The sequence below is a fragment of the Lissotriton vulgaris genome, chromosome 2_1, assembly GCF_964263255.1.
Source record: "Lissotriton vulgaris chromosome 2_1, aLisVul1.2, whole genome shotgun sequence".
Classification (NCBI taxonomy): Eukaryota; Metazoa; Chordata; class Amphibia; order Caudata; family Salamandridae; genus Lissotriton; species Lissotriton vulgaris.
Window position 1 is genome coordinate 300,708,163 of NC_141687.1, and position 27,435 is coordinate 300,735,597.

Sequence of the window (27,435 nt, forward strand, 5' to 3'; positions counted from 1 at the left end):
GTCTCTGCTAGATATAGCTAAAGATGAGGGACACCACTGCTGCCAAGTAGAGATGAGCCACGCTACTGGCAGCAAATGCAGATAGGCAACACTGCTGGCATTAACTCGCGAGGAGGAACACTGCTGCTAGTGAGCAGAGATGAGTGACACTGATTGGAGTAACTGGGGATGAGTGTCAATGCTGCGACAAAGTAAAGAGGAGGGCTCCTGCTGGTTGTAGCTAAAGATGAGGGACACCGCTGCTACTAAGCAGAGATGAGTGACACTGATTGGAGTCACTGGAGATGAGGGTCACTGCTGTCACTAACAGAGATGAGTGTCACTCCTGGTAGTAACAGGAGATGAGTGACTAAGTCACAAGCCAAGCCACAAGTCAAGCTAAGCCAAGACATCAGCCAAGCCACAAACGCCAAGCTAAGCCAAAAGCCAAGCCAAGCAAATCCAAACCACAAGCAAAGCCAACCAGAGAGCGCAGGTTAGAGGGTGACGCAGCTCTGCTGCAACAGGGCCTCTCGGCTTCCATTCCACAATCAGCTTACACAGGAGTATCACTGGACCCAGACTCACAAGGCCTATTTCGTGAGATTCGAACTCACTGTGGGCTTAGCTCCTGTTCTGGTTAAATACCTTTGTTTAAAACGCCCTCGTGCAGAATAACAACTCCATAACCCTTAAACATAGATGCGCCAAGAGCGATAAGCTGTTCAAAGTAATTGGTAAGGGAGAGGGGTGGAGCATCACCACCCCTCGAGGCTCCACCTCTCATGAGTCCTGGCCACCCACCACCATGAACGTCATGCAGGGGTCGCCTCGGGTCGCCGTCGTGACCCCTGGTTTCCCTTTGCTACCCCTAACACTGCCGTTGCGACCCATGGCCTTAGAGGTGGCAAAGTCAGTGCCAGGAACACACGGGCAGCCGAGACTCCAGTCTTTAATTTCTGTCAATTTTTATTACACTAATAATGAATAAATAAAATATATTATTCACTAATAGTGTAATAATGATGGAATACAATAAGCTGGAATATGCCATTGAATGGCAGCTGAGGTAAGTAAAACATGCTTTTAAATGTATGTTGTGTGCGTGCTTGCGCGTGAGAGTGTGAGCATGTGTGCGAGCGCTGTATATGTGTGAATCTGTGTGTATGTGTAAGTATGTGTGAGAGTGAAAGTGGAGGTCAAAGGGCATGTGATGTAACTTCCGCTACCCCTGACATTTTGGTGATGTGACGTTGATGTCACTTCCGCTACCCCTGACATTTTGGTGATGTGACGTCCATGCTCCCCACACTCAGCACGGTAATAAATAGAATACTGCACGAGGTGACACTATATCTTCGCTACTTTCGAGGTCTTCGGGCTAGTCTCTGGCATCGGGTGTATTTACATCCACACAATGGTCCGTCAGTAATTGTGCTTTTTATTAGCAGGTTTTTTTTAATGATTCCAACCAAACGGGTGTCAGCCTGTCAGGTCACTTTACAATGGCAGAATACAAAGATGCAAATAACAGAACACACATTGCAATAACAGTATAATTTGAAGAAACTGACCAAAATTAATTAAAATTCGCAGAGTTGTGAAAAACAGGGGGTACGGAAATATGTGCTATAAAATTACCATTCTCATTCCGTGTACACAAAATAATTAAAGAGATCGCTACCTGGGCTAGCTAATTAAAGAGCTATGATCACGAGAAGCCTTAAACAGCATTATTTCGCTTCAGAAGCCTCTTTTGCAGATCGTTTAAATAAAGCAACTGGTGCTGCAAACCTGAATGTAAACAACAAGGAAAAAACACGTCAAAGCAGGCAGTTTACCACCGTGAGGGTCCCTGATACACAACTAGAGGCTGGCTCAGGGCCCGCCCAGAATGCCTAATGCAAGTCAGACGACACCCGGGTCCTATGTTTATCGAGCGGCGCGCTACTTCCTTCCCCTGTATGGGGGCGCCTGGCGCCGGAGGCCGGAAGAGCAGCACGGCCAACCTCTGGGCTGTTAATGCGGATAGACGGCGCACTGCTAAGAGCCAATAATTAAACGAAGGTGGATGCGTGGTGGGAAATAAGCCTATTAAGTAAGCATGGCAGAGCGGGTGAGGGATGAGTGTACACTGCCACGAGTTAAAAAATAAATATACGCTCACCAGGCACGTGGGAACACTGCCGGCAGACTGGTAACTATGCACGATTGGGGATAGCTCGAATATTGCTTGGAGAGGATACATAAATAGAAGCCCGAGAATAAATACCTAATGACACCAGCAATAAGCACAGCTAAGCATGCATTTAAATAGCATTTAAATAAGCGGGCGGAAGTGTGTGTGTGGTGGGGGGGGGGGGGGGGGGATAGTGATGCAGCAGAGCGCGGGGGAGGGGCGGTGACAGCGCAGGATGGATGAAGGAAGAGTGAGCATAAGTCTTATGTCTACGGCCTCCGTGGCTCCACCAGGCTTTGAGGGAGACAGAGACTCGACGAGGAAGGGGTAGGCTGCACTAGTTTAAGGAGGAAAGACGTCCAGTTTAAGGATGAATAGTTTGTTATTCAAGTGTGCCAGTAAACCCCTCGAATGATGAATAGATACTAGTTCATGGATAAACAGGGGGTGGTGATTAAGAACCATAAATGTCACGTGTTCGTCGATCAACAGCTACAGTGTGAGTGTAACTAGGATAGGATTGGTCATGGACAGGTTGAATGCCTCAGTGCAGGGCTAGTAAACGTAAATAGTTTGCACATGTTGAAGTAAAAGTAATAGGCGGCGGTGTAAGGATAGATGTATAGCAGTGTGAAGATAAATATACTGCGATTTAAACATGAGCAGGAGTAGTGGTTTGAGGGAGACTAGAGAGCACAAGAAGAACGTGCCCACGGCAGTGTAAGAAGTAATAGATACAATTCAAGATGGGTAGTTGGCAGTTTAAGGAACAACAGGTGTTAGTTTGAGGGGGAACATGTGAGAGCAGGCTGAGGCTGACTAGAGAGCAGTTTATAATGTACATACACGTGAAGCACTGACAACAGTTTAATGGCAGCGAGTTCACTCAGTGGCAAGTTAATGGGGGATAGATGGCAGATTATTAGTGAATGCACAGGTGAAAATAGTTCGATTATGAATAGAGTGCACTGCAAGCATGGCTAGATAGCGATCTATTGACGAGCCATTGATCCGATGCAAAGATGAGCCTCGTTGATTAGTAAATAGTAATTGTATGGGGGACGGGTAGTTTAATCGAGTAGTTCAAAGGGTAGTGAGTTGAAGGGTTAATGGGAGAGACTGTTTATGGGTGACTAGATAGCGCTGTGAGAGTAGATCCACTGCACAGCAGTGGACGGATGAACAGGTGTATCTGTAAATGAAACGGTATATAGGTAAAGAGCGGTCTGAGACTAAGCAGGGGTTAGAAACGTGGACACTGCTGTAATAATGTTCCACTAATGGTAGTTTACGGGCAGATGGAGAGCAGTTTAAGGATGAACAGGTGGTTTAGGAACATGACGTGCGTGGAAAACTAGCAAGACGAGCCTATGTCTGAGTAGATAGCAAGATATTCAGTTGTGTGGTGTTGTTTACCTTGTCAAGCGCCAGGACGCCCCTTCGCTGGAGCAGCTGTGCGCGATATAAGCGCGCATAACATAACATAACATATGGCTCAACGGGTGGTTTAAAGGATAAACAGACAGCGGTTTACAGTCAAGAGTGGTTTAAGGAGGAGTAAATAGTAGTGCAATGATGTATTGGTGGTTTGAGGTTCTAAATGCACAAAACTGAAAGGATGAACAATGGAAGGTACTTGACTGGTGGTTTTAAGGATGAAAGGTGGTTTACAGTAAAAACAAACACCACTGCAATGGTGAACAATTGAGAATAGTTTAAGGGTGGGTTTAAGGATGCAGAGGTGGCTTGCAGTATAACCAGACAGCACTGTAAATAATATGTAGTATACTTAGGTGGAATGGAGAGGAGGATCATGGGAGTATAATGTAAGGGCCGGTAGGTGATGTAAGGGCGAGCAGGTGGTTTATAGTACGCACCTGTTGCAGTGTGAATACACAGAGGTGGGTTAAAGTATGAACAAACAGCACTGAACGGAGAAGAGCGGTTTAAGGATGGGGTAAGGATAAACAGGTGGCTTCAAGTATAAAGAGACAACAATGCGAGGAAGTTTAAACAGGTAGCATTGTAGAGACGAGCAGCTGCTTTAGAGTACATTTAACAGCATCAGTATACGGGTGAGTGACCAGGGGCGCGAGGATGCACAGGTGTGTAAGGTACAGGCAGACAGCATTGGAAGGAACCACAGTGGGACTAGTGTAAGGCTGTGCAAACAGCACTGTACTGATGAAGAGGTGGTGTAAACTAAAATCAAACATCAGTATAGAGATTAACAGGTGGGTTAGAGTCTAAACTGATATCAGTACAAGTGTGACGAGAATGTGTAAAATGAAATCAGACTGTCAGTGTGAGGATGAACAAGTGGTTGAGAGAAACAGATGCCAGTATAAGGATGAACAGGCGGGTAATAGAAACAGATGCCAGTAAAAGAATGGGCAGGTGGGTAATAGAAACAGATGCCAGTATAATGATGAACAGGTGGGTGATAGAAGCAGATGCCAGTATAAGAATGGGCAGGTGGGTAATAGAAACAGATGCCAGTATAAGGATGAACAGGTGGGTGATAGAAGCAGATGCCAGTATAAGAATGGACAGGCGAGTAATAGAAACAGATGCCAGTATAAGGATGAACAGGTGGGTGATAGAAACAGATGCCAGTAAAAGAATGGGCATGTGGGTAATAGAAACAGATGCCAGTATAAGGATGAACAAGTGGGTGATAGAAACAGATGCCAGTATAATAATAGGCAGGCGGGTAATAGAAACAGATGCCAGTATAAGGATGAACAGGTGGTTGATAGAAACTGATACCAGTATAAGGATGAACAGGTGGGTGATAGAAACAGATACCAGTTTAAGAATGGAACAGGTGGTTGTTGATAGAGACAGATACAAGTATAAGGATGAACAGGTGGTTGAGAGAAACCGATACCAGATAAGAATGAACAGGTGTTTGATAGAAACTGATACCAGTATAAGAATGAACAGGTGGTTTATAGAAACAGATACCAGTATAAGGATGAACAGTTGGGTGATAGAAACAGATACCAGTTTAAGAATGGAACAGGTGGTTGTTGATAGAGACAGATACAAGTATAAGGATGAACAGGTGGTTGAGAGAAACCGATATCAGATAAGAATGAACAGGTGTTTGATAGAAACTGATACCAGTATAAGAATGAACAGGTGGATTATAGAAACAGATACCAGTATAAGGATGAATAGATGGTTTATAGAAACAGATACCAGTATAAGGATGAACAGGTGGTTGATAGAAACAGATACCAGTATAAGAATGGACAGGTGGTTGATAGAAACTGATACCAGTATAAGGATGAACAGGTGGGTGATAGAAACAGATACAAGTTTAAGAATGGAACAGGTGGTTGTTGATAGAGACAGATACAAGTATAAGGATGAACAGGTGGTTGAGAGAAACCGATATCAGATAAGAATGAACAGGTGTTTGATAGAAACTGATACCGGTATAAGAATGAACAGGTGGTTTATAGAAACAGATGCCAGTATAAGGATGAAGAGGTGGTTCATAGAAGAGATACCAGTATAAGGATGGTGGTTGATAGAAACAGATGCCAGTATAAGGATGGTGGTTGATAGAAACAGACACCAGTATAAGAATGGAACAGGTTTGATAGAAACGGATACCAGTATAAGGATGAATAGTTGGTTATCCGGATGGACCAATGGTTGTTTATGGTATAATCATGTAGCATCCTAAGGATGAAAGGTGGACTAGTTTAAGGGTGTGTAGACAGCACTGTACTGATGAAGAGGTCGTCTAATGTCAAATCACATTATAGTTTAAGAAGAAACAAGTGGTTAGCAGGATGAACAGGTGGTTTAGGGTATAAGCGGAGGATGAACGGGCGACTAGTTTAAGGATGTGTAATTTGTAAACAGCACTGTAAGGATGAAGAGGTGGTATAAAGTGAAATCAGATCATTATAAGGATGATCAAGTGGTTATGAGGATGAACAGCGCTGCGAGGATGAACAGGTGGTTAAAGATGAATAAACAGCGCTCTGAGGATGATGAGGTGGCGTGAAGTAACCATTGGTTTAACGTCAAGTAGATGTCCGTGTATGAATGAACAGGTGGTTTAAAGTGTGAGCAGAGAGCAGTGTGTGGTTGACAAGGTGTTTTGGGGGTTTAAACGGCATTGTAAGGATGAACACATAAGAACAGTGTAAGGGGGCGGCGAGTACTGTAAGGAAGAACAGGCGAGGGCAGTCGGAACATGAGTAAACAGGGGTTTAAGGATAGATGCGTCGTGTACTATATAAACAGACGACACTGTAAGGAGAAACCGACGAGTGCGCTTCAAGGGTGGTTAAAGGTGATATGAGGACAAACAGGTGGTTTAGGAAATAAGCAGATAGTAATGTACGGATGACCATCGAGTATAGGTAAAGGGGAGCAAACAGTAAGCGTGATGAGGTGGTGTGAGGTAACGGGTGGCTGAAAGTCTCAGTAGGTAGCAGTACATAGGTGATTTAAAATCTAAGCCCATGGCAGAATATGGATGAAAGGGCATTTTCGGAGTTTACAAAGACAACATCGCAGCATGAACACACGAGCATAGTGTAAGGGGAATGGGTCGCAGGAGACAGCGGTTCACAGATGCGTAAAAGGCGATGCGTGGATGAACAGATGGTTTCGAGTATAAACAGATAACATTGTAAGGATGAACAGGCGAGAAGAGTTCGAAGGCGAGTAAACAGCGTGTAAGGATGAACAGGTGGTTCAGAATACTGAGAGGATGAACAGGCGGGATCGGTTCACAGGTGCGTAAACAGCGTCCTATGGATGAACAGGTGGTTTACGCCTGAGCAGCGGTGTATGGATGAACAGGTGGTTTACGCCTCAGCAGCGGTGTATGGGTGAACAGGTGGTTTACGCCTCAGCAGCGGTGTAAGGAAGAACAGGTGGTTTGCGCCTCAGCAGCGGTGTAAGGATGAACAGGTGGTTTACGCCTCAGCAGCGTGGGGATTAACAGGTGGTGGCCAGGGGCGCCGGGCGCACGCAGCCGCTGCTCAGGGGTCCACTTACTGCAATCGTCGGACTCGTAGCCGTCGGGGTCGACCTCCTCCTCGGGGGGCTTGGGGGGGCCCCGGGCGGCCGCGGCTGCCGCCTCCGCCCCGTAGGCCCCGAAGAGCTGGTCCACGTCCTCCTCCTCCTCCCGGCCCGGGTCCGAGGGGCTGACGGAGGACTGGGGGCTGACGGCCGCCTTGAGAGAGTGGCTGCGGCTGACCACGGCGGCGGGCAGCCCCCGGGGGAAGCGCGGGAAGTAGTCCGAGATCTGCTTGATGGGCTTGATGGGCCCCGGGCACACGTCGATGGCCATATGCTCCTGGATGCTGATGGTCAGTTTCTCCCCCTTGCGCAGGTTCATGCAGGCGGCCAGTCCCGGCGGAGGGCAGCGGAGAATGGCGGCGAGGGCCGGGGGTCAGGCCGAGGGGTGCCGGGGTGGGAGCTGGGGGGCAGGGGCATACAGGGGCAGGCACAGCGTGCAGGGGGCGCAGCACCGCCTACCAGCCTCCTGCACTTTCAGACAGCACCTTGTGCATGCTGCAGGCTGCAGCGCTGCCTGCTCTTCGGCGCGGCGGCTCCCTCCCCTACACCTCTCCCTCCCTCTGCTCTCCTCTCCCCTCCGCTTGTGTGCACACCTCTTCCGCCCTCTCTCAAACTCTTCTCCCCCTGCCGGGGTGTTTCTTCCCTCCGCCTCTCTTGACACCTCTGCCTTCCTCTCTCACACTCTCCCTCTTCCGCCCTCCCTTCCCTCTATTTTTGCTCCCCCTCCCCCGCTGACACAGTTTCTTCTTTCCTTCCTCTGTGTCTCTCTTCTGCACCTCTTCCTCCCTCTCTGACACTCCTCTCCCCTCGGCGTCTCTTCTCTATCACTCCGTCCCTCTGCCTCTCTCCTACGCCTCTTTAGACACCCTCCTCCCTCCTCCTCCCCCCACACTCCGTTCACCTGTCCCACCCGCTCTCTGTATCTTCCCCGCCTCTCCCTCCAGCTGTCTCCACCCGAGCTTCTCTCCACCACTCGCTCCCTCTCCAGTACTTTGTGTCACTTCTCTACCACCCCTTCCCTTTACCTCTCCCCCAGCTCTGACACTCTTCTTCCACTCTCTCTGCGTGTCTCTTCTCTCCTTCTCCACCTCTCTAGACACTTCTCCCTCCCTCTCGGACATTCGTCACAGCGAGCCTCCCTTCTCTTCTCCACCTGTCTACCTTTCCTCTCCCACTTCTCCCACTCTCCTTCCTCCACTGTACCATCTCTAGCCTACTCCTACAATCCTCCACCCACTTGTCCTCTCACCTGTCCATCCACACCTGTCCCTCCCTCTTTAACACTCGGCGCTTATCTCTTTCCCGCTCTTTTCTACTTCTCCAGACACCGTTTCCTCCCTTTCACCACCCTTCCCACCTCTCCCTCTCTGCTTCTCCATGTGCCTTCTCCACCCTGCTCGCCTCCCATCTCTCTTTGCCTGTACCCCTCCGCCCTCTGTCTTTGTCTTCTTTCTGGCAGTGCCTACCTTCCGTGTTTCTGCTCCTCTGCCCACTCCTGCTCACCCCGACCACTGCTCTCTCCCTCTCACTCTCCTCTTTGAAAGCCTTACTTACCCCTCTGTCTTTCTCATCATCCATCACTTCCCTCTTTCTTAATCTCTGCCTCCAGTAACGACCTCTTCTGTCTCCCTCCAAATCACGTCTTGCCCACCATCCACCCACCCACCCACCCACCCATCCATCCATCCATCCATCCATCCATCCATCCATCCAGTGTTTCCTATGCACCTCACCCTGCCATCTAGGACTCCAGCCCCTCCACCCCCCTTACCCCTTCCAGTATCTTCATGCCCCGCTCCATCACATAGGTCCCCCAGTTAGTGATCTCTCCCCTTCTCCAGTTCTTCTTTCATCGGGGTTACCATTTCTCTTCAAGTCTTTCTTCTTCCCCCCCCCCCCCCCCCCCCCACTCCCCTCTCTCTATTCACTTCACTTTCTCTATGTCCGGTCATCCCTTCCATCTCCCGGCCCCTCCCACCGTTCCTTCCACGGAGCCTGTCTTCCATCCTTGTTTACTTCCTTCCCCCCTACTTGCTTTAGTCTACCTTTCCTTTATTTATTGACCCCTCTTCCCTACCACTTTCCTACTATCAGATTCTTACTCAGCCCTTTCGACTTCATCTCCATCCTGCCCTCCAGTCCCGCCCCCCCCCCCGCCCCCCCGTCCCTCCCTACCCCTCCAGCCCTTCCCTGCTCCCCCTCCCTCTCTGCACGGATGCTGCTGCAGCTGAGTGACTGACAGCAAGTTAGGGGCCGCAGAGACGTGGGGGCGGGGAGAGGAGGGTGGGGGTGCGACTGATGTCGCTGTCCAGCATCCCAGCAGAGCCCAGGAGACCACGGAGGGAGGCTGAGCTGCGCTGCTTCACTGCGGGGCCACACACACGACCAGGTGGCATGCACAGCTGGGCAACCACTGCCATGTTCACGCGCACACACCCACGAGACCACCTCTGCGGCACACGCACGCAGCACAGGTGAACTCCCGCAGCCGAGCCACATGTGCCATTATCACACACATCAGGCCCAGGCGCACTCACAGAGCGCGGCTCTGCTTCTTACCCACGTACACAGTCCAAGTCCACGTACCCGGCCACCTCTCTCAGACACGCGGCATCTCAAGGGAGTGAAGACGGCTCGGCCACCCCTTTCGGAGTAGCCTCAGCTGAGCCCGTCAGCTCAGTTACCCTTCTTTAGGTCTGGGCATGCAGCACCCCAGGTGAGCGCCACAGGTGAGTCCTGGCAGATGGTAATCCTTTCACTTCTAGGTACACAGCACCCCAATTGAGTACGCGTAGTTAAGCCATCCCTTCCAGGTATAGGCACGCAGCCCGCTAGATGAGTCCAGGCGGCTCTCCGGCCCTCTCAGATCTAGGTACACAACACCCCAAGTGAGTGCACGCGGCTCGGCCATGCCTCTCAGATCTAGGTACACAACACCTCAAGTGAGTGCACAGGTCTGATCTAGGTACACAACACCCCAAGTGAGTGCGCGGGGCTCGGCCACCCCTCTCAGATCTAGGTGCACAACACCTCAAGTGAGTGCACAGGTCTGTTCTAGGTACACACACAACACCCCAAGTGAGTGCGCGGGCCCGGTCACCCCTCTCAGATCTAGGTACACAACACCTCAAGTGAGTGCACGTGGCTCGGCCACCCCTCTCAGATCTAGGTACACAACACCCCAAGTGAGTGCACGTGGCTCGGCCACCCCTCTCAGATCTAGGTGCACAACACCTCAAGTGAGTGCACAGGTCTGTTCTAGGTACACACACAACACCCCAAGTGAGTGCGCGGGCCCGGTCACCCCTCTCAGATCTAGGTACACAACACCTCAAGTGAGTGCACGTGGCTCGGCCACCCCTCTCAGATCTAGGTACACAACACCTCAAGTGAGTGCACAGGTCGGATCTAGGTACACAGCACCTCAAGTGAGTGCACGCGGCTCGGCCACCCCTCTCGGATCTAGGTGCACAACACCTCAAGTGAGTGCGCGTGGCTTGGCCACCCCTCTCAGATCTAGGTACACAACACCTCAAGTGAGTGCACGGGTCTGATCTAGGTACACAACACCTCAAGTTAGTGAACGCGGCTCGGCCACCCCTCTCGGATCTAGGTGTACTGTACAACACCTCAAGTGAGTTCCCGTGGCTCGGCCACCCCTCTCAGATCTAGGGACACAATCCCTCAAGTGAGTGCACGTGGCTCGGCCACCCCTCTCAGATCTAGGTACACAACTAGGTGCACAACACCTCAAATGAGTGCGCGAGGCTCGGCCACCCCTCTCAGATCTAGGTACACAACACCTCAAGTGAGTGCACAGGTCTGATTTAGGTACACAACACCTCAAGTTAGTGCACGCGGCTCGGCCACCCCTCTCGGATCTAGGTGCACAACACCTCAAGTGAGTTCCTGTGGCTCAGCCACCCCTCTCAGATATAGGTGCATAACACCTCAAGTTAGTGCACGCGGCTCGGACACCCCTCTCAGATCTAGGTACACAACACCTCAAGTGAGTGCACAGGTCTGATCTGGGTACACACAACCTCAAGTGAGTGCGCGTGGCTCGGCCACACCTCTCAGATCTAGGTACACAACACCTTAAGTGAGTGCACGGGTCTGATCTAGGTACACAACACCTCAAGTTAGTGCACGTGGATCGGCCACCCCTCTCGGATCTAGGTGCACAACACCTCAAGTGAGTTCCCGTGGTTCGGTCACCCCTTTCAGATCTAGGTACACAACACCTCAAGTGAGTGCACGCGGCTAGGCCACCCCTCTCGGATCTAGGTGCACAACACCTCAAGTGAGTGCGCGTGGCTCGGCCACCCCTCTCAGATCTAGGTACACAACGCCTCAAGTGAGTGCACGGGTCTGATCTAGGTACACAACACCTCAAGTTAGTGAACGCGGCTCGGCCACCCCTCTCGGATCTAGGTGTACAACACCTCAAGTGAGTTTCCGTGGCTCGGCCACCCCTCTCATATCTAGGTACACAACACCTCAAGTGAATGCGCGTGGCTCGGCCACCCCTCTCAGATCTACGTACACAACACCTCAAGTGAGTGCTCACGGCTCAGCCACTACTCTCGGATCTAGGTGCACAACACCTCAAGTGAGTGCGCGTGGCTCGGCCACCCCTCTCAGATCTAGGTACACAACACCTCAAGTGAGTGCACAGGTCTGATTTAGGTACACAACACCTCAAGTTAGTGCACGCGGCTCGGCCACCCCTCTCGGATCTAGGTGCACAACACCTCAAGTGAGTTCCAGTGGCTCAGCCACCCCTCTCAGATCTAGGTGCACAACACCTCAAGTTAGTGCACGCGGCTCGGACACCCCTCTCAGATCTAGGTACACAACACCTCAAGTGAGTGCACAGGTCTGATCTGGGTACACACAACCTCAAGTGAGTGCACGCGGCTCGGCCACCCCTCTCGGATCTAGGTGCACAACACCTCAAGTGAGTGCACGTGGCTCGGCCACACCTCTCAGATCTAGGTACACAACACCTCAAGTGAGTGCACAGGTCTGATCTAGGTACACAACACCTCAAGTTAGTGCACGCGGATCGGCCACCCCTCTCGGATCTAGGTGCACAACACCTCAAGTGAGTTCCCGTGGCTCGGTCACCCCTTTCAGATCTAGGTACACAACACCTCAAGTGAGTGCACGCGGCTAGGCCACCCCTCTCGGATCTAGGTGCACAACACCTCGAGTGAGTGCGCGTGGCTCGGCCACCCCTCTCAGATCTAGGTACACAACGCCTCAAGTGAGTGCACGGGTCTGATCTAGGTACACAACACCTCAAGTGAGTGCACACCGCTCAGCCACCCCTCTCGGATCTAGGTACACAGCACCTCAAGTGAGTGCCGCCGCTCGGCCACCCCTCTCGGATCTAGGTACACAGCACCTCAAGTGAGTGCGTGTGGCTCGGCCACCCCTCTCAGATCTAGGTGCACAACACCTCAAGTGAGTGCGGGTGGCTCGGCCACCCCTCTCAGATCTAGGTGCACAACATCTCAAGTGAGTGCATGGGTCTGATCTAGGTACACAACACCTCAAGTGAGTGCACAGGTCTGATTTAGGTACACAACACCTCAAGTGAGTGCACGCGTCTCGGCCACCCCTCTCGGATATAGGTACAGAGCACCTGAAGTGAGTGCACATGGCTCGGCAACCCCTCTCAGATCCAGGTACACAGCACCCCAAGTGAGTACACGTAGTTAAGCCATCCCTCCCAGGTTTAGGCACGCAGCCCCCTAGATGAGTCCAAGCGGCTTCCCGGCCCTCTCATATCTAGGTACACAGCACCTCAAGTGAGTGCACGCGGCTCGGCCACGCCTTTGAGATCTAGGTGCACAACACCTCAAGTGAGTGCATGGGTCTGATCTAGGTACACAACACCTCAAGTGAGTGCACAGGTCTGCTCTAGGTACACAACACCTCAAGTGAGTGCACGTGGCTCGGCCACCCCTCTCGGATCTAGGTACAGAGCACCTCAAGTGAGTGCACGCGGCTCGGCCCCCCTCTCAGATCTAGGTACACAACACCTGAAGTGAGTCCGCGTGGCTCGGCCACCCCTCTCAGATCTAGGTACACAGCACCTCAAGTGAGTGCACGTGGCTCGGCCATCCCTCTCAGATCTAGGTGCACAACACCTCAAGTGAGTGCACAGGTCTTATCTAGGTACACAGCACTTTAAGTGAGTGTACACGGCTCGGCCCACCTCTTGGATCTAGGTACACAGCACTTCAAGTGGGTGCACGCGGCTCAGCCACCCCTCTCAGATCCAGGTACACAGTACCTCAAGTGAGTGCAGGCAGCTAGGCCACTCCTCTCGGATCTAGGCACACAACACCTCAAGGGAGTGCATGTGGCTAAGATGGCTGCCGCTTACACGCTCGTACGGGCCCAGGTTTGGACAAGGTGGCGCCGGTTATGTTCATATCGGAATCTAATTTTCCACAGTGTACCGTTTGAACATGCTTAAGCCAGCTTGTCAATTTACATTAATTCCCATCATGTTTTGTATCTCTACGACATACAAGGCTTTTACATGTTCAGATTTAGTGTCCAAAGTCTTAGGGCAAATAGAGTTCATGAGAAGAGAGCACAGAGGGAGTATGTATTGTATCCCCAGACAGCAACCACATATTATGAAAACTGGTACCAATACTACCATCAATAACTTCCAACACCAGTCTTTCAAAGTGCTCCAGAACCAGCTCCCAAGTGACCAGCCTTCTTGTTCCTGATGGACCTCTGATGAAAGTCTGTGGAGGTGTTCAATTGCTTTGAAAACTGATGGTGAGTTGTCCGGTACGAAGGTGCAGCAGCTAGATCCGATGATGCGGCATGCTCCTCCACGATCCACTAGCACCACGTCTAAGACAAGATGGTTCTGTAGAGCCACCAGGCGGACTGCCTGTAGCTTGGCTGTATTATTCGTGAGGATGCCAGCCGTGATATTCAATGCTGTTTTGACTGCTTGGGTCAGATGTCGGATGGCTCGACTGTTTGCCATCGGACCCCAGAGAGGAATGAGTCCTTTTGCTGCATCAAGAAACTGTGATGCGGTGAAATCTGCTTGTTCTATGTCTTTTGCTTGCTTCTGCCTGTGGTGATTTGCTGGTGCCACATATGTCGGAGGGAGGACAAAGGCAATGTAACAGGTGCCCCCCCAGACCTTTGGGAGCAAGGTGTAGGCTTTTGTACCGCAGACAAAGTACTTGTTTGGAGAGGCAACGAATGATGGAGGATCAGCAGTGTTCAGAGTCCTTGTGATGCGTCCTGTCGCACAGTCACATGCACTGGGTCTATCATCATCCGTCCTACGTCTGAGTCTGCCTTTACCCATAACTAAGAAGGTAAAGTGACAAGCAGGGACACGTCGGCATCAGTCATGGAGCACATGTGTCGTGAGGGGCAAGGTCTGAGCAGGTTGGGATTGTTGTATAAAATGACTCGGGCTCTGTCGGGTGAGCATCTAATAGTTGCTCGAAAATGTTTCAGCAAGTCAAGACCCATAATGGCATCGGGGGTATTGGAAGAGAGAAGGAATGTCGTGTTGGTGATATTATTTTCCAGATCAAAAGGGATTGGTTTGGACAAGGGATTAGTGGAGGGCGTACCATCAAAATCTATTGATGTTACCTGTGAGCCAGACAAGGGTGCCCTTGGAATCAGTCGTTTGGATAATGCACTACATGTTGCTCCCGTGTCTACCAGAAATGGAGACTTTGTGCCTAGGACCTTAGCGGTGACATAAGGGCCTTGCTGGTCAACATAGAGCTCAACTGGATCCCTCCCTTGCCCTTGGCAGTCCTATGCAAAGTCGTAAGCGTTGTCATAGTCGGATTGTTGGTATTGGTTCTGTCGGGGACGGTCAAAAGTGTTCACTCTACCGGGTTTTTCATCGCTAGTGTCGTTTGTGTACCCTCGCCCGCGTCCTCTATTTCTTAGTCCGATCGTTAAGTCTCTAGTCTCTTTGTTTCTGTTGATTTCCAGCAGGACCGGGCATTGCGACTTCCAATGTCCGTACTCTTTGCAAAATGCGCATTGGTTCTCGCCTAAATCTCTACGTCCAGTGTAGGGTGCGGGTGCATTATTTCTAAGAGGTGGATTTCTAGGGACATTTTGCTGGTAGTTCCTTTGTAGGGTTCCTTCCCTAAATTTACTCCTTGCAACTGAGCTATCATGACTCGCTCCTTTAAGTCTTTCTTCTTTTTCTCCGAGGCTCTATCATTTTCATTCTTTTGATGTTCATAGTATTGGGCCATCTGAAGGATGGCCGCAGGCTTTGAGGCTGCCCAACTACTCTCGCTAGTCTGTAGTTTCTGCGAAACTTCCTGCAACAGACCCTTAACGTAATTCTGCACGAATAAGTGATGTCCGGTTGCAGTAGTCATGTCCTGACCGCTGTAATCGGAGAACACAGTTTCGAACCAACAGAAATAATCTGAGACATCTTCTTGGGGTTTCTGGCGGCAAGCTGTTACTATTGACCAGTCTACTTTTTTCTCTGGGATTAGAGTCTTTATTTTCTGCACGATTTTATCCGGGAGTTCCAATATAGCTTTCAGGGGTTTCTGTCCAGGATCTCGTTGTTTGTCTATGACATCGAGTTGTCCCTAGGTATGTCCGAACAGCTCAAGGTGGTCGACTTTCCAGATTTGCTTCCACACGTCAGCTGGCAGACATAGCCCAAAGAACAAGTCTATGTCAGCTAGGGTCATGATTGTTGATCCTAAGGCAGTACCTAATTCTGTGTAAAAGGCAGTGGGATCTTTCGCAAATCCGGCAAGGATTTACGGAAGGTCAGAATATCTTGCCGATCCCAGGGATGGTATACCCAATTGTACACTACCCTTCCTTTAGCGTCCTGGTGATTGATATCATCATGAGTTCCCTGACCTCCTGGGAGGACCCAGTAGGGAGCGGCTTCTTTTATGGGCATCATCAGGGTTGGATTGGGATTAAAAATCGGCCCGGGCACGTTATAAAAAAGTGGCCCACATTTTCATATTGGTTTCCCGCAAAACACGGCTTCGGGGAAATTTTATAAAAACAAGGAGGGCTGGGGGGTTAAAAAATGCACATATTAGTTTACATTGGTGAAACACACCAGGAAACGGGTGAGGCCAGTTTCACTCAGGCCCCCTGCCCCCGCTCAATATGCATATATTAATGGGCCGGCCCTGCAAGAGAAAGGGAGTGACACCTCTGCCGTTGATAAAAGGGAGGTAATTGGCGCCCATCTGCCTCCAGAAAGGCCACTCAGGCCCCCACTGGGCCACTGGCAGTATCCGAATAACACAGAAACCTCCTAAATCGGCCCCCAGGCTGCTAAAAAAAAGCAGCCCACAGCTGGAACTGAACACCGAGTTCCCCGAGTGCCCGCATTACCAATCAGACCCTGGGCATCATAGTGTCTAACTTTTCTGCCGGGGGTTTGATCCGTACAGGGGTTGCGTCTTTGGTTATTGGCCTTTGTTCTGTGAGGTGGCAGAAGACCTCTAGCGTATGCGAGAAAAGTTCCATCACATCACACTCACACTCATCCCCGATATCTATTTTCCTGTACAGAGTTGCAAGGCATTCGGGTCCCTTATCTCTATACCTTTCCTCGTATGTTGTGAGGGTATGGTAGCAAAAGCGTACAATAAAGTGTTGTTTATGGTTGTCGGCATATGAGTTACATATGTCCGATATATTCTCTTCCGTTTCTTTTCGGTCCACTAGCGTTTTAACTATTTTATCGATGCCTGTTCGTTCGTTTTTGTTCAAACAGGGAATTCTTGCTGGTTCCTTTTCTTTCGTTTCGGGGTTATCTGAGGCCTCTTTTGATACAATATTTAGTACGAGAGGCTCAGTCGTCGCGGAGGCCGTGGATACCGAGGCCCTGGTACTACCTTCATTTAGGCTCTGGGGTTGTAGGTGCTGTACTAAAGGATGAGTGGGGGCATAAGGAGGGGGCATATAGATGATTGGGGGACCTAAAAGTAAATCATCATCTGTTCTTTGTTTTGATGGGAGCTCAGGGTAAAGCACTGAGGGTGTTCCAACAGGGCATTGGCCAGAGGTTTCTGATTCTTGTTCCCTTTTAACTCTTTCTCTTTCTTTGATTTCCCTTTCTAGCTGTTTACCGGCTAGATGGGCTGCTTTTCGAAGCTCTTTTTTGAACCTTGCTTCGTCTCTCTTTCTGCGTTGCGTTGCTTCTTTGCGCCACATACCGAGACTATCAAGCATGGTTGGCATGGTTTTATTTTTACGAAGGGCTATCTCTAGCGCTTCTATTTTATCGAGGTCAAAAGATCCTATCAGTGGCCACTGACTTTCTCGATCCTTTTTAGTTTTTTTATGCCATAACTTACTATAAGCTATGGCAACTACTCCATACTTCGTAAACATGTCCTTGATAGGGGTGCCTTCCAGTGGAGCTGGATGATCTACCTCTAATAAACGGTCCGGGCTAAACCAACTACCAATCAGTGGGGAGAAGATAGGCATGATGTATATCGGACAGGTGAAAATTTCAAACAATGGTGGACAAAGGTCCGCACTACCTATCCTTCACTACTTGCAAAGAGTAGACAGAATATTTCTATTCTTCATTGTTTGCAAACAGAGAATATCTCAAAAAGAACCAATAAATATATTGAGTAGCAACGAAGGCTAAACGAACCAATCAATAAGTAATACTAATATTATCCAAACAATCAATCAATCAATCAAACAAAAAGAGTCGTGTTGCACAACCTTACCCGGACCGTATGGACGGTTTCTCGTCTTCCACTTCCAGCACCCGAACGTCCTCTATTCTCCATTATTGCCGCGGCACTCCTGAGGGCTCCCAGTCAGGACCGTAGATCACTCGAGAGAGGTCTGTCCAGAACCGGTGAAGGGCGGATGATCGGCTGCCACACGAGGGTCCTTCAGGCAGGAGCTCTTCCCGATCGTTGCAGTCGTTCACTTTGTCGTTAGGACCTCTCTCACTAGACCCACGTGTCCCTGATGGGCCCCACGTTTGGGACGCCAATTGTGGAAAAGCAGTTTTTCTCTAGATATACTCAAGCACTGCTTGGCTTTAGTCGCCTCTGAACAATTCAATATTTATCAAATAACGAGGCGAGCGTTGGAAACTGGAAAGCAGGAAACAGGTTTTTATTTCTCCAGAGCAAAGCACGTCAGATCGGACAAACAGGGTATCGCCTCGAGGTGCTCTAACTGCATCTCTGCGGCCTCGCCTCTTATACTGTAGTTTATTGCTTTATTGCATAAATACACATTCTTAACATTACTTTGAAGTACAGTAAGAAATCCCCGGAATCCCTGCTTCAGGCCTGTTCCCACATGTATTCATAGTAGAGGTCCCCACCCCAATCTCAGCAGGTGATGACTATCGCGCAGCTGAACATTCCGCTGCGAACCGAAATGTGCGCAATCGGTCGGATCACATGGGGTTGTGACATTGATTAATCCCGGCTCCTTTGATGAAAGGCGAGATTCTACAGTATGGGGGCAATAAACTGTATCCGGAGGGCTAGGTGATGGCCTGGGATCAGGTCGAACAGTCGGGTACAGGGGAAGGGGTTTATTAAAGGGACTGTTCGTGTGAAAGGGATGAAAGAGTACGTGGGTCCGGCACGGGAAGTGGCTCTGGGGCAGGGTTGCGCTGTAGGTGTGTTTATGGTTCAGGCATGTGTGCATGGGGGCTGTCAGCGCGCGGGGGATGTTAGCGAGGTCAGGGAGACGTGCAGGCGATTGGCGATGTATGAAGTGGCCATGGTGTCTAAGATGGCTGCCGCTTACGCGCTCGTACGGGCCCAGGTTTGGACAAGATGGCACCGGCAATGTTCATATGAAATCTAATTCTCCACACACAGCACCTCAAGCGAGTGCACGCGGTTCAGCCACCCCTCTCAGATCCAGGTACACAGTACCTCAAGTGAGTGCACGCAGCTCAGCCACCCCTCTCGGATCTAGGTACACAACACTTCAAGGGAGTGCAAGCGGCTCGGCCACCCCTCTCAGATCTAGGTACACAGCACCTCAAGTGAGTACACACAGTTCAGCCACCCCTCTCAGATCCAGGTACACAGTACCTCAAGTGAGTGCACGCGGCTCAGCCACCCACCTCGGATCTAGGTACATAACACCTCAAGGGAGTGCACGTGGCTTGGCCACCCCTCTCGGATCTAGGTACACAGCACTTCAAGTGAGTGCATGTGGCTCGGCCAACCCTCTCGGATCTAGGTGCACATCACCTCAAGTGAGTGCACGGTGCTCGGCCACCCCTCTCGAGTCAGATCGAGTCACGTAGCACCCCAGGTGGGAGCACCCCTCTGAGGTCCAGGCATGCAGTGCCCCAGGTTAGTCCACGCAGCACAAACACCCCCCAGGTCTGGCACACAGCACCTCAGGTTAGCTGACGCAGCTCAGCCACTGCTCTTACACATAGGCACACAACACCGCAGGTGAGTCCACGCAGCTCAACAACCTCTTCTAGGCCTTGGTATACCACACCCCAGGGTATTTGACGCAGCACGACCATACCTCAGAGGCGTAGGCGTGCAGCACCCTAAGGGCCTCCAGACAGCTCGACCACCCCTATTAGGCCCAGGCACACCACACCCAAGGTGAGTTCGTGCAGCTCAGTCTCCTGTCTGGGGGCTAGCATGCAGCACCCCAGATGTGCCCACACTGCTCGAAGATTCCTTTCAGGACTAGCACGCAGCACCCCTAGGTGTTTTTTTTTTATATATAAAGTTTTATATAGCGCAAACATGATCCCGAAGGATATCAGAGTGCTTTACAATTTGAAGGAGAGGAATGTAATAGTTGCAGTACAATCATCAGAAGGAATACCAACCCAAACAAATCACATATGCATATCAAACAAAAAGGTTACAATCGAAAGGGACAACAAAGGGTAAGATAATAACTGGAACAAAGCGAACTGGGAGGGGAGCAAATGACTAGTAAAGCAGAATTACACCAAACGCAGGACTTAGGGTGTAAGTCCAAAGCATTAGAGCAGATGATCCGAGACCCTTTTAAGGTAGGAACTTGTTCATGAGGAATCTTTTTACTTCCAATTTGAAGGCAACCTTGGAGGAGATTCTGCGTATTTCCGGTGGGAGAGATTTCCAGATCTTTTGCGCAGAGCCGGAGAAAGCTTGGTGACACGTTCTCTTTTTGTGAAAGATCTGTGGTTTCAGGAGGAGAGAGTTAGCACTCTGAGAAAGTCTACCCCCTCCGGATAATTGTTGCTTTTGCGATAGATAACTGGGGGGTTTGAAATGGAGGGCTTTGTGAGACAGTCAGGCAATCTTTAGCTGAATTCTTGCTTCATAGGGCAACCAATTTAGGAATTTTAAGACTGGAGAGATGTGCTTGTTTCTTTTGATACCCGTGACCAGTCTGGCAGCCGCATTAAGTGAAGCCCTTAGTGGGGCCAAAGTATATTTGACGAGGCCACAGAGTGAAGCACTGCCATAGTCTAGCCTTGGCAAAACAAGCGCTTGGACCACTTGCTTGAAGTCAGCTTGTGGGAGGAAAGGTTTGAGATTCCTGAGTATCCTCATCATGTGATTAGCTCCCTTGCACACATTGCTGATATGAGTTTTCATATTCAGATGCTTGTCTAGGGTGAGTCCGAGAGATTTGGTTGAGTCAAGAATGAGCGGGGGAGCAGTTAAAGGCAGTGAGGTGGTTCATCCAAAGGTCTATCTTGGGGATGTGATTCAGGTGAGAAATGAGAAGGAATTCTGTTTTGGAGGTGTTGAGCAAGAGGTGGTTCTCAGTTAACCTGTTTTGAGTATTAATTAGGGTAGAGTTGAGTGATATGAGGTTATTCGGGGAGCAAATTTTCAGATAGATTTGCATATTAGCCGCATACATATGGAAGAGAATGTCAGTTGAATTTAGTGCATTAGTTAAAGGTTCCAAGAACAAATTGAAGAGTATGGGGTTAGAGCGGACCCTTGGGTGACCCCCATGGCTATTAGTGATGGCTGGGAGAGAAAGTGGTTCACCTTAACTCTTTGGGATCTATGGTGGAGGAAGGATGAGAACCGACGCATTGAACCTGGTGGCAGCTAGTTCGCGGACGCTGCGGTGCTCGTGGGCTCGCTGTGAATTTTATTTTCGCCGTATTTAAAAAACTGCTAATATTGGCACTCTCCTACCTGGCTGCCTCTTCCTCAACCACCATCTCCGCTCCCCAAGCCCCGGTCCGGCACGGCTGAGTGCCGCTTGATCCGGAGGGCTGACGGGGTTGCGGCCACCATTTTGGAAAGGCTGACCAGTGTCTAGGGCAGCGCTTTAGTCTTCCTCGCTCCCTGGCCTCAAAAGCGACGACCCATGCGCACGCGCAGCGGACGCATTGAACCTGGTGGCAGCTGGTTCGCGGACGCTGCAGTGCTCGTGGGCTCGCTGTGAATTTTATTTTCGCCGTATTTTAAAAACTGCTAATATTGGCACTCTCCTACCTGGCTGCCTCTTCCTTGATTTGATTTGATTTGATTTTGAGTTTTGTAGAGCGCACAGCTACCCTAGGGCATCCCGGCGCTAGAGACCGCAGTCCTGGAGGGAGGGAAGTCATGGGGGGAGTGCTCATGGGAAGAGAAGAGTCTTCAGTCTCTTCCTAAATCTGAGGTGGTTTTGTTCTTGCCTCAGAGAGAGTGGGAGGGCATTCCACAGTCTGGGGGCGTTGTATGAAAACAGGCGACCGCCTGTTCTGGCCTTACTAATTCTGGGGACTTTTGCGAGGGAGAGGGAGTTGGATCTGAGTTGTCTAATTGAATGTTGATGAGACACAAGAGGCCTGAGGATGGGAGGGCCTTCATTGTGCAGAATTCTATGGGCAATGCATAGTGTCTTGAAGTTGATCCGTTCCTTGACTGGCAGCCAATGCAGACTTCTGAGGGCTGGCTTGGCCGAGTTCCTCGCTGCGGTTCCTGTGAGTATTCTAGCCGCCGCATTTTGTGCACATTGAAGTCTGTGAACTACAGAGACTGGGGCCCCCAGATATAGGACATTCCCATAGTCCAATCTGGAGTTCACCAGCCCCTGCATCAGGAGCTTCCTTAACCACCATCTCAGCTCCCCTAGCCCCGGTCCGGCACGGCTGAGTGCCGCTTGATCCGGAGGGCTGACGGGGTTGCGGCCACCATTTGGGAAAAGCCGACCAGTGTCTAGGGCAGCGCTCTAGTCTTCCTCTCTCCCTGGCCTCAAAAGCGACGACCAATGCGCACGCGCAGCGGACGCGCGCAGGGGGCACGCCGGCGGCGCGCCAAAGGCAAGCCCGTCTGCGCCCGTCCGCGGCCGGCCGGGGCAAGGGGCACCTCATTATCGCCAAATTTTATCTTATGCTTCTGATGAACTTCGCTTTTATCAAAACTTTGGCTCCCTTAGCGCTGCTGCAGTGTCTACTATTCTCGCACTTGGCCTTGCCCGGCCCCAGCCTGTCCCCTTCACTGCCCCTATCCCATACCTTCGTCCCTCCCCCCATCACTACCTGACCAGCCTTTATGTCCTGGAGTCGCTATCTCGGCCTATCTGTTAAATACGAGATCTGCCGTGAAACATCAATTAGAACTTTTCGACTTTCTTGACCACCACAGACCGGATCTATTATTCTTGACGGAAACCTGGTTCTGTCCTGATTCCCTTCCCAACATCCTGCCATCACTTCCCTTCACTTATTACGCCCTACGGGCAGACCGAACACCGGGTAGGGCAGGTGGAGGAGTTGCTTTGATTGTTCGGTCGGACTTTCATTTTCAAATTCTTTCCTGTCCGACTATTAAGGGAACTGAATGCTTGGTGATGTGTTCGGCGTCTTTCCAAACCCCTATCACTTGTGTCCTCGTTTACCGCCCTCCTGGTCCCGCCCCCAACTTCCTAACTGAGTTTGAGGAGCTTCTGGCCACATTAACAGTTAATAACTCCTCCGTGTTGGTCCTTGGAGACTTTAACTTCTGGCCCTCTGATCCTGCTGAAGATGCAGCATCTAGGTATTTTACAGATTCCCTCCTCAGTTTAAATTTTATTTCTCACGTATCCGCTCCCACCCATTCTAAGGGCCACGTGTTAGATCAAATCTGGTCCTTGAACATTTCAGTTTCTGCCCCCATCATTACACCCTGTCTGTGGTCCGATCATTTTTTGATCGCGTTCACTTTAGACCTTCACCGACCCAAACGCCCTGCCCTCCCTAAGAACATCTGGGCCCGTAACTGGAACAAGGCCGATATCCCTACCCTCTGCCTCACCTTTCAGAACTTCTACCCGACCTTGGAGGAACTTTCCCCGGCTTCCCAGGTTACCACTATAAATGACTGGCTCTCCAGGTCCTGTAACCAGGTAGCCCCCTTGAAACGAGTCTCTGTGAAACGCGCTCACAATGTAAACAAATGGTTCACTGATGAACTCAAGGGAAAGAAGCTAGCTGCCCGTCAGGCGGAGCGCGCTTGGAGGCGCTCTTATTGCCCTATTCTAAAAGCTCGCTATTCACTCCTGCTTAATGCTTACAAAAAGGCAATTCTTTCAGCCAAGACCGACTACTTTTCTGATAAAATACTTTCATTGGGAAACCAGTCCAGAGAAATCTTCTCCACTGTACATGAGTTAGCCCTGTCAGATAGAACCTCCTTAAAACCTTCCCCCTCCCAAGCCCTCTGCTATTAAAGCTAACATACCCCCACCCCCTCCACTCCCTCCGGCCCCTGAACCCCCTCCCAATAGGTTTCACCTAGACCACATCCCTCAACTGACTGAAGAGACTCTTATCATCCCTAGCTACGAAAGTTAAATCAGGTTCCCCTATAGATGTCTGTCCAGCACCCATCTTGAGAGAAATTTTCCGGGCTTGCCCCGCTCCCCCTTTAACTTTTCTGAACGATTCTCTCGAGATTGGAATAGTCCCTAAGCCTCACAAAGCAGCAATAATCATTCCCCTGTTAAAAAAACCCGGATCTGACCCGGCATCCTTGACCAACTATCGTCCCATTTCCCTTCTCCCTTACTTGGGAAAGATCTTAGAGCGTCATGTCGCCGCTGTCCTCGGCTTATTTGTTGAGGAGAGCGGCTACTTGGCCTCCTGTCAGGCTGGGTTTCGACCTCGCCACTCTACCGAGAAGGTCGTGGTCTCGGTCCTGGATGTCCTTAGGGAGGGAATGGACGGGGGCCATCCTCAGGCTTTGGTCCTGCTTGACTTGTCCGCTGCCTTTGACACGGTTGACCACTCCATCCTTCTCACCCGTGTCAGGGCAGCGGGCATCAGGGGGTCTCCCCTAGCCTGGCTTACCTCCTTCCTGAGTAACCGTACCCAGGCCGTCCATCTCGAAGGGTTCTCTTCTCCCTCACGTAAGGTGCAGTGTGGTGTTCCCAAAAGCTCTTCCCTTTCTCCTCTCTTATTCAACCTTTATATTCTTCCTCTTATCTTTGCACTACAACACCTGGAGGTCACCGTCTTTAACTATGCGGACGACCTCCAGCTGATCTTCAACCTTTCACACTCTCCTGAATCTATTTCTAATTTTCAATCAATCATGATCTTTATCAGGGACTGGATGAATTTTAACCACCGAGCTGGTTCTGACTGGGGGTACATCCAGTCCCTGGACCTCTTTGTTCTGGCCACCTTCACTTGGTCCCTCCCCTTCACCTTCTCAGTCTGTTAAAACACTTGGCATCACACTAAATCAGAATCTTACTTTGCACACTCAGATCAGTACAGTGGTGTCCTCTTGTTTCTTTACCCTTCGCACTATCCGGAAAATCTCTAGATTCTTTTCTTTTCCCGCTCTTAAACTCATCGTGATGGCAATGGTTTTATCACGGCTGGACTACGGGAACATTTTGTACAATGGCGTCCCAGCTTACGCTCTGCGACGCTTACAGCTTGTACAGAACCAGGCAGCACGCCTTATTTATGGCCTCCCTAAATTCCATCATGTCACCTATGTTTTAAAGAACTTGCATTGGTTGCCTATTAGGGAGAGGGCTCTTTTCAAACTGGGCTGTACTGCCTACCAGGCCCGAGCCGGAACTGCCCCAGCCTTCATAAATGCGGCAATCTCTAGCTACGTCCCTGCCAGAGAGCTCCGCTCATCTTCCCAATCCCTCCTTTCCGTCCCTCGTTATAGGAAGACGAGGATGGGGGGGGGGTGAAGTTTGCAGTTCTTGGTCTCATCTTTTGGAACTCCCTCCCTCCCAATATTCGATCTATTCCACTCTATGCTGACTTCCGTAAGGCCTTAAAAACCTTTCTCTTCCTGCAAGCATTCCCAGCCTAGTCCTCCCACAGTTGTTATCCGGGTTCAATAAATCCTCAGCGCCATGAAACCGCTAGGTAAAAGTGCGCTTTACAAATGTTTTTAAATTCAAATTCATTGCAGCACCAAACCAGAAAGGCCCATCCTGTGCTTCAAAATGTATAGGAGGTTGTTGTGATTAACAATGTTAAACGCTGAGGAAAGGTTAAGGAGGATAAGGAGGCCAGATTCATTTTGGTAGAACATTTTTAAAATGTCATCCATAACGTGAGTGAGAACCGATTCGGTGCTGTGTCCAATCCGGAAGCCAGATTGGTGTTGGTCCAGGAGATGGAAATTCTCGATGTGGGCACAGAGTTGAGATTGGATGCATTTTTCTAGGAGTTTGGCTAGGGTGGGGATGATAGAAATAGGGCCGAAGTTGTTAAGGTCCGTACTATCTACTGTAGGCTTTTTTAGGATAGGTGTTACCTGAGCTGCTTTTAGGCAATCCGGGATTGTACCTTGTGAGAGAGACGCATTGACAATCTTTGTCTAAATGGCAGTGATGACCTCCTTCAGTTCTTTGAAGATGGATGGGGGTAACAGGTCGCTAAAATGATTAGATGAGTTGATACTCAAAATAATCTTGTTGGTGTCTCTATCGCTGAGGGGAGTGAAGGTGCCCCATGAGGCATTGTTCTTGGTGCTCAGACTGGTCAGTTCGATCTTCTCTGATAAGGCAGAGGGAGGCGCAGACCCCCCTGATAGCAAAAGCACCTTCCTGGAGTCAAGATCAATATTGATGAGTCTGGATTTCTCAATAAAGAAGGCAGGTAAATCATTGCATGTAGGTGGGTTCACTCCAGAGACCGAGCGGTTTGGTGTTGTAAGAAACTGGCTCCATATATACTACACCAAAGTGAGGTACAGTGTGTATAGAGTCCAAGAGTCCAAGAGTCCCCAAAGGTAGGCAGAGGTTAAAGTTAGATAGAACCTTACTCTCTAATAGTGGTAGCTTGGTCTAGCAGTAAGGCAGTATCAGAGGACAGTGTTAAGCATTTGATGTACACACTCAGTCAGCAAATTAATTCACACACTCAAGAACTGAACTCTAGGCCGATTGTTTTTGTAGAAAAATATACTGTTGATTATTTTTTAGAACCAAGCAAGCCTGGAACAGGTAAGCATTAAATACTTTTCAGTAATAAGTTACTGGATATAGAACTGTTTGAGAATACAATAGAAATGGTACTTTGTTTGATTTATAGGGGAGCAGTAGTATGCAACACTTAGCAAATACAGTACATCGGAATTAATGGGCTTTTTCAATAAATTGCAGGTGAGTTACTTTTACGTTACTTTTTCCAACTCAGTTCTGGATGCCTAGATTCAGCGCTGGGACATTTCCTGTAAACAGGTGAGTAAATGCTTTTTTGTTATTCATGGAATTTTTAAAGAATATTTTCAGATTTCAAAACTCCACACTTCGAAACCGTTTGGAGCTGTACGTTGAAATGAATAGGCTCTGTCAACAAATTGCAGGTAAGTTACTTTTAGTTTTTTTTTCTAACTCAGTGTTGGATGCCTAGATTCAGCACTGGGACATGTTCTGCAAACAGGTGAGAAAACACATTTTAGTTATTTGTCCGATTTTTAAAGAATATCTTAATTTTTTAAACTCCACACTCGTTTTTTGGAGGGAAAATTGTGTATGTTACCCTATGGAGGAAAAACGGGTTATCGGTTTGCAGGTAAGTAGATGACTGTGGGAGTTAAGGTTCTGGGGTTAGACTCCGGGGTCTCCCAGGGTCAGTGGTGCACTGTTATTGCATCCTCAGCAGCACTAGGGCGGTCGAGTGCAGAGTGTTGAGGTCCAATGTTATCCAATGGGGGATGGGGGTCTCCCGTTGGTGGCTGCTGGAAAGCATGCCACTGGGTTGTGGGAGCAAAGCTCCTAGGGTT

At 49.9% G+C, this 27,435-nt stretch overlaps 1 protein-coding gene across 1 annotated transcript in view; it reads right to left on the reverse strand.

Annotated features, from left to right (window-relative positions):
• The window catches only part of DOC2B (double C2 domain beta), a 2,126,151-nt gene extending 2,118,449 nt beyond the window's left edge, over nt 1-7,702 (reverse strand). Inside the window, exon 1 of the mRNA XM_086958530.1 lies at nt 7,187-7,702. Coding sequence (XP_086814656.1) covers nt 7,187-7,529 — 343 coding nt within the window. The 5' untranslated portion in view covers nt 7,530-7,702. The remainder of the gene's footprint in view (nt 1-7,186) is intronic.
• Nucleotides 7,703-27,435: the final 19,733 nt, after the last annotated feature.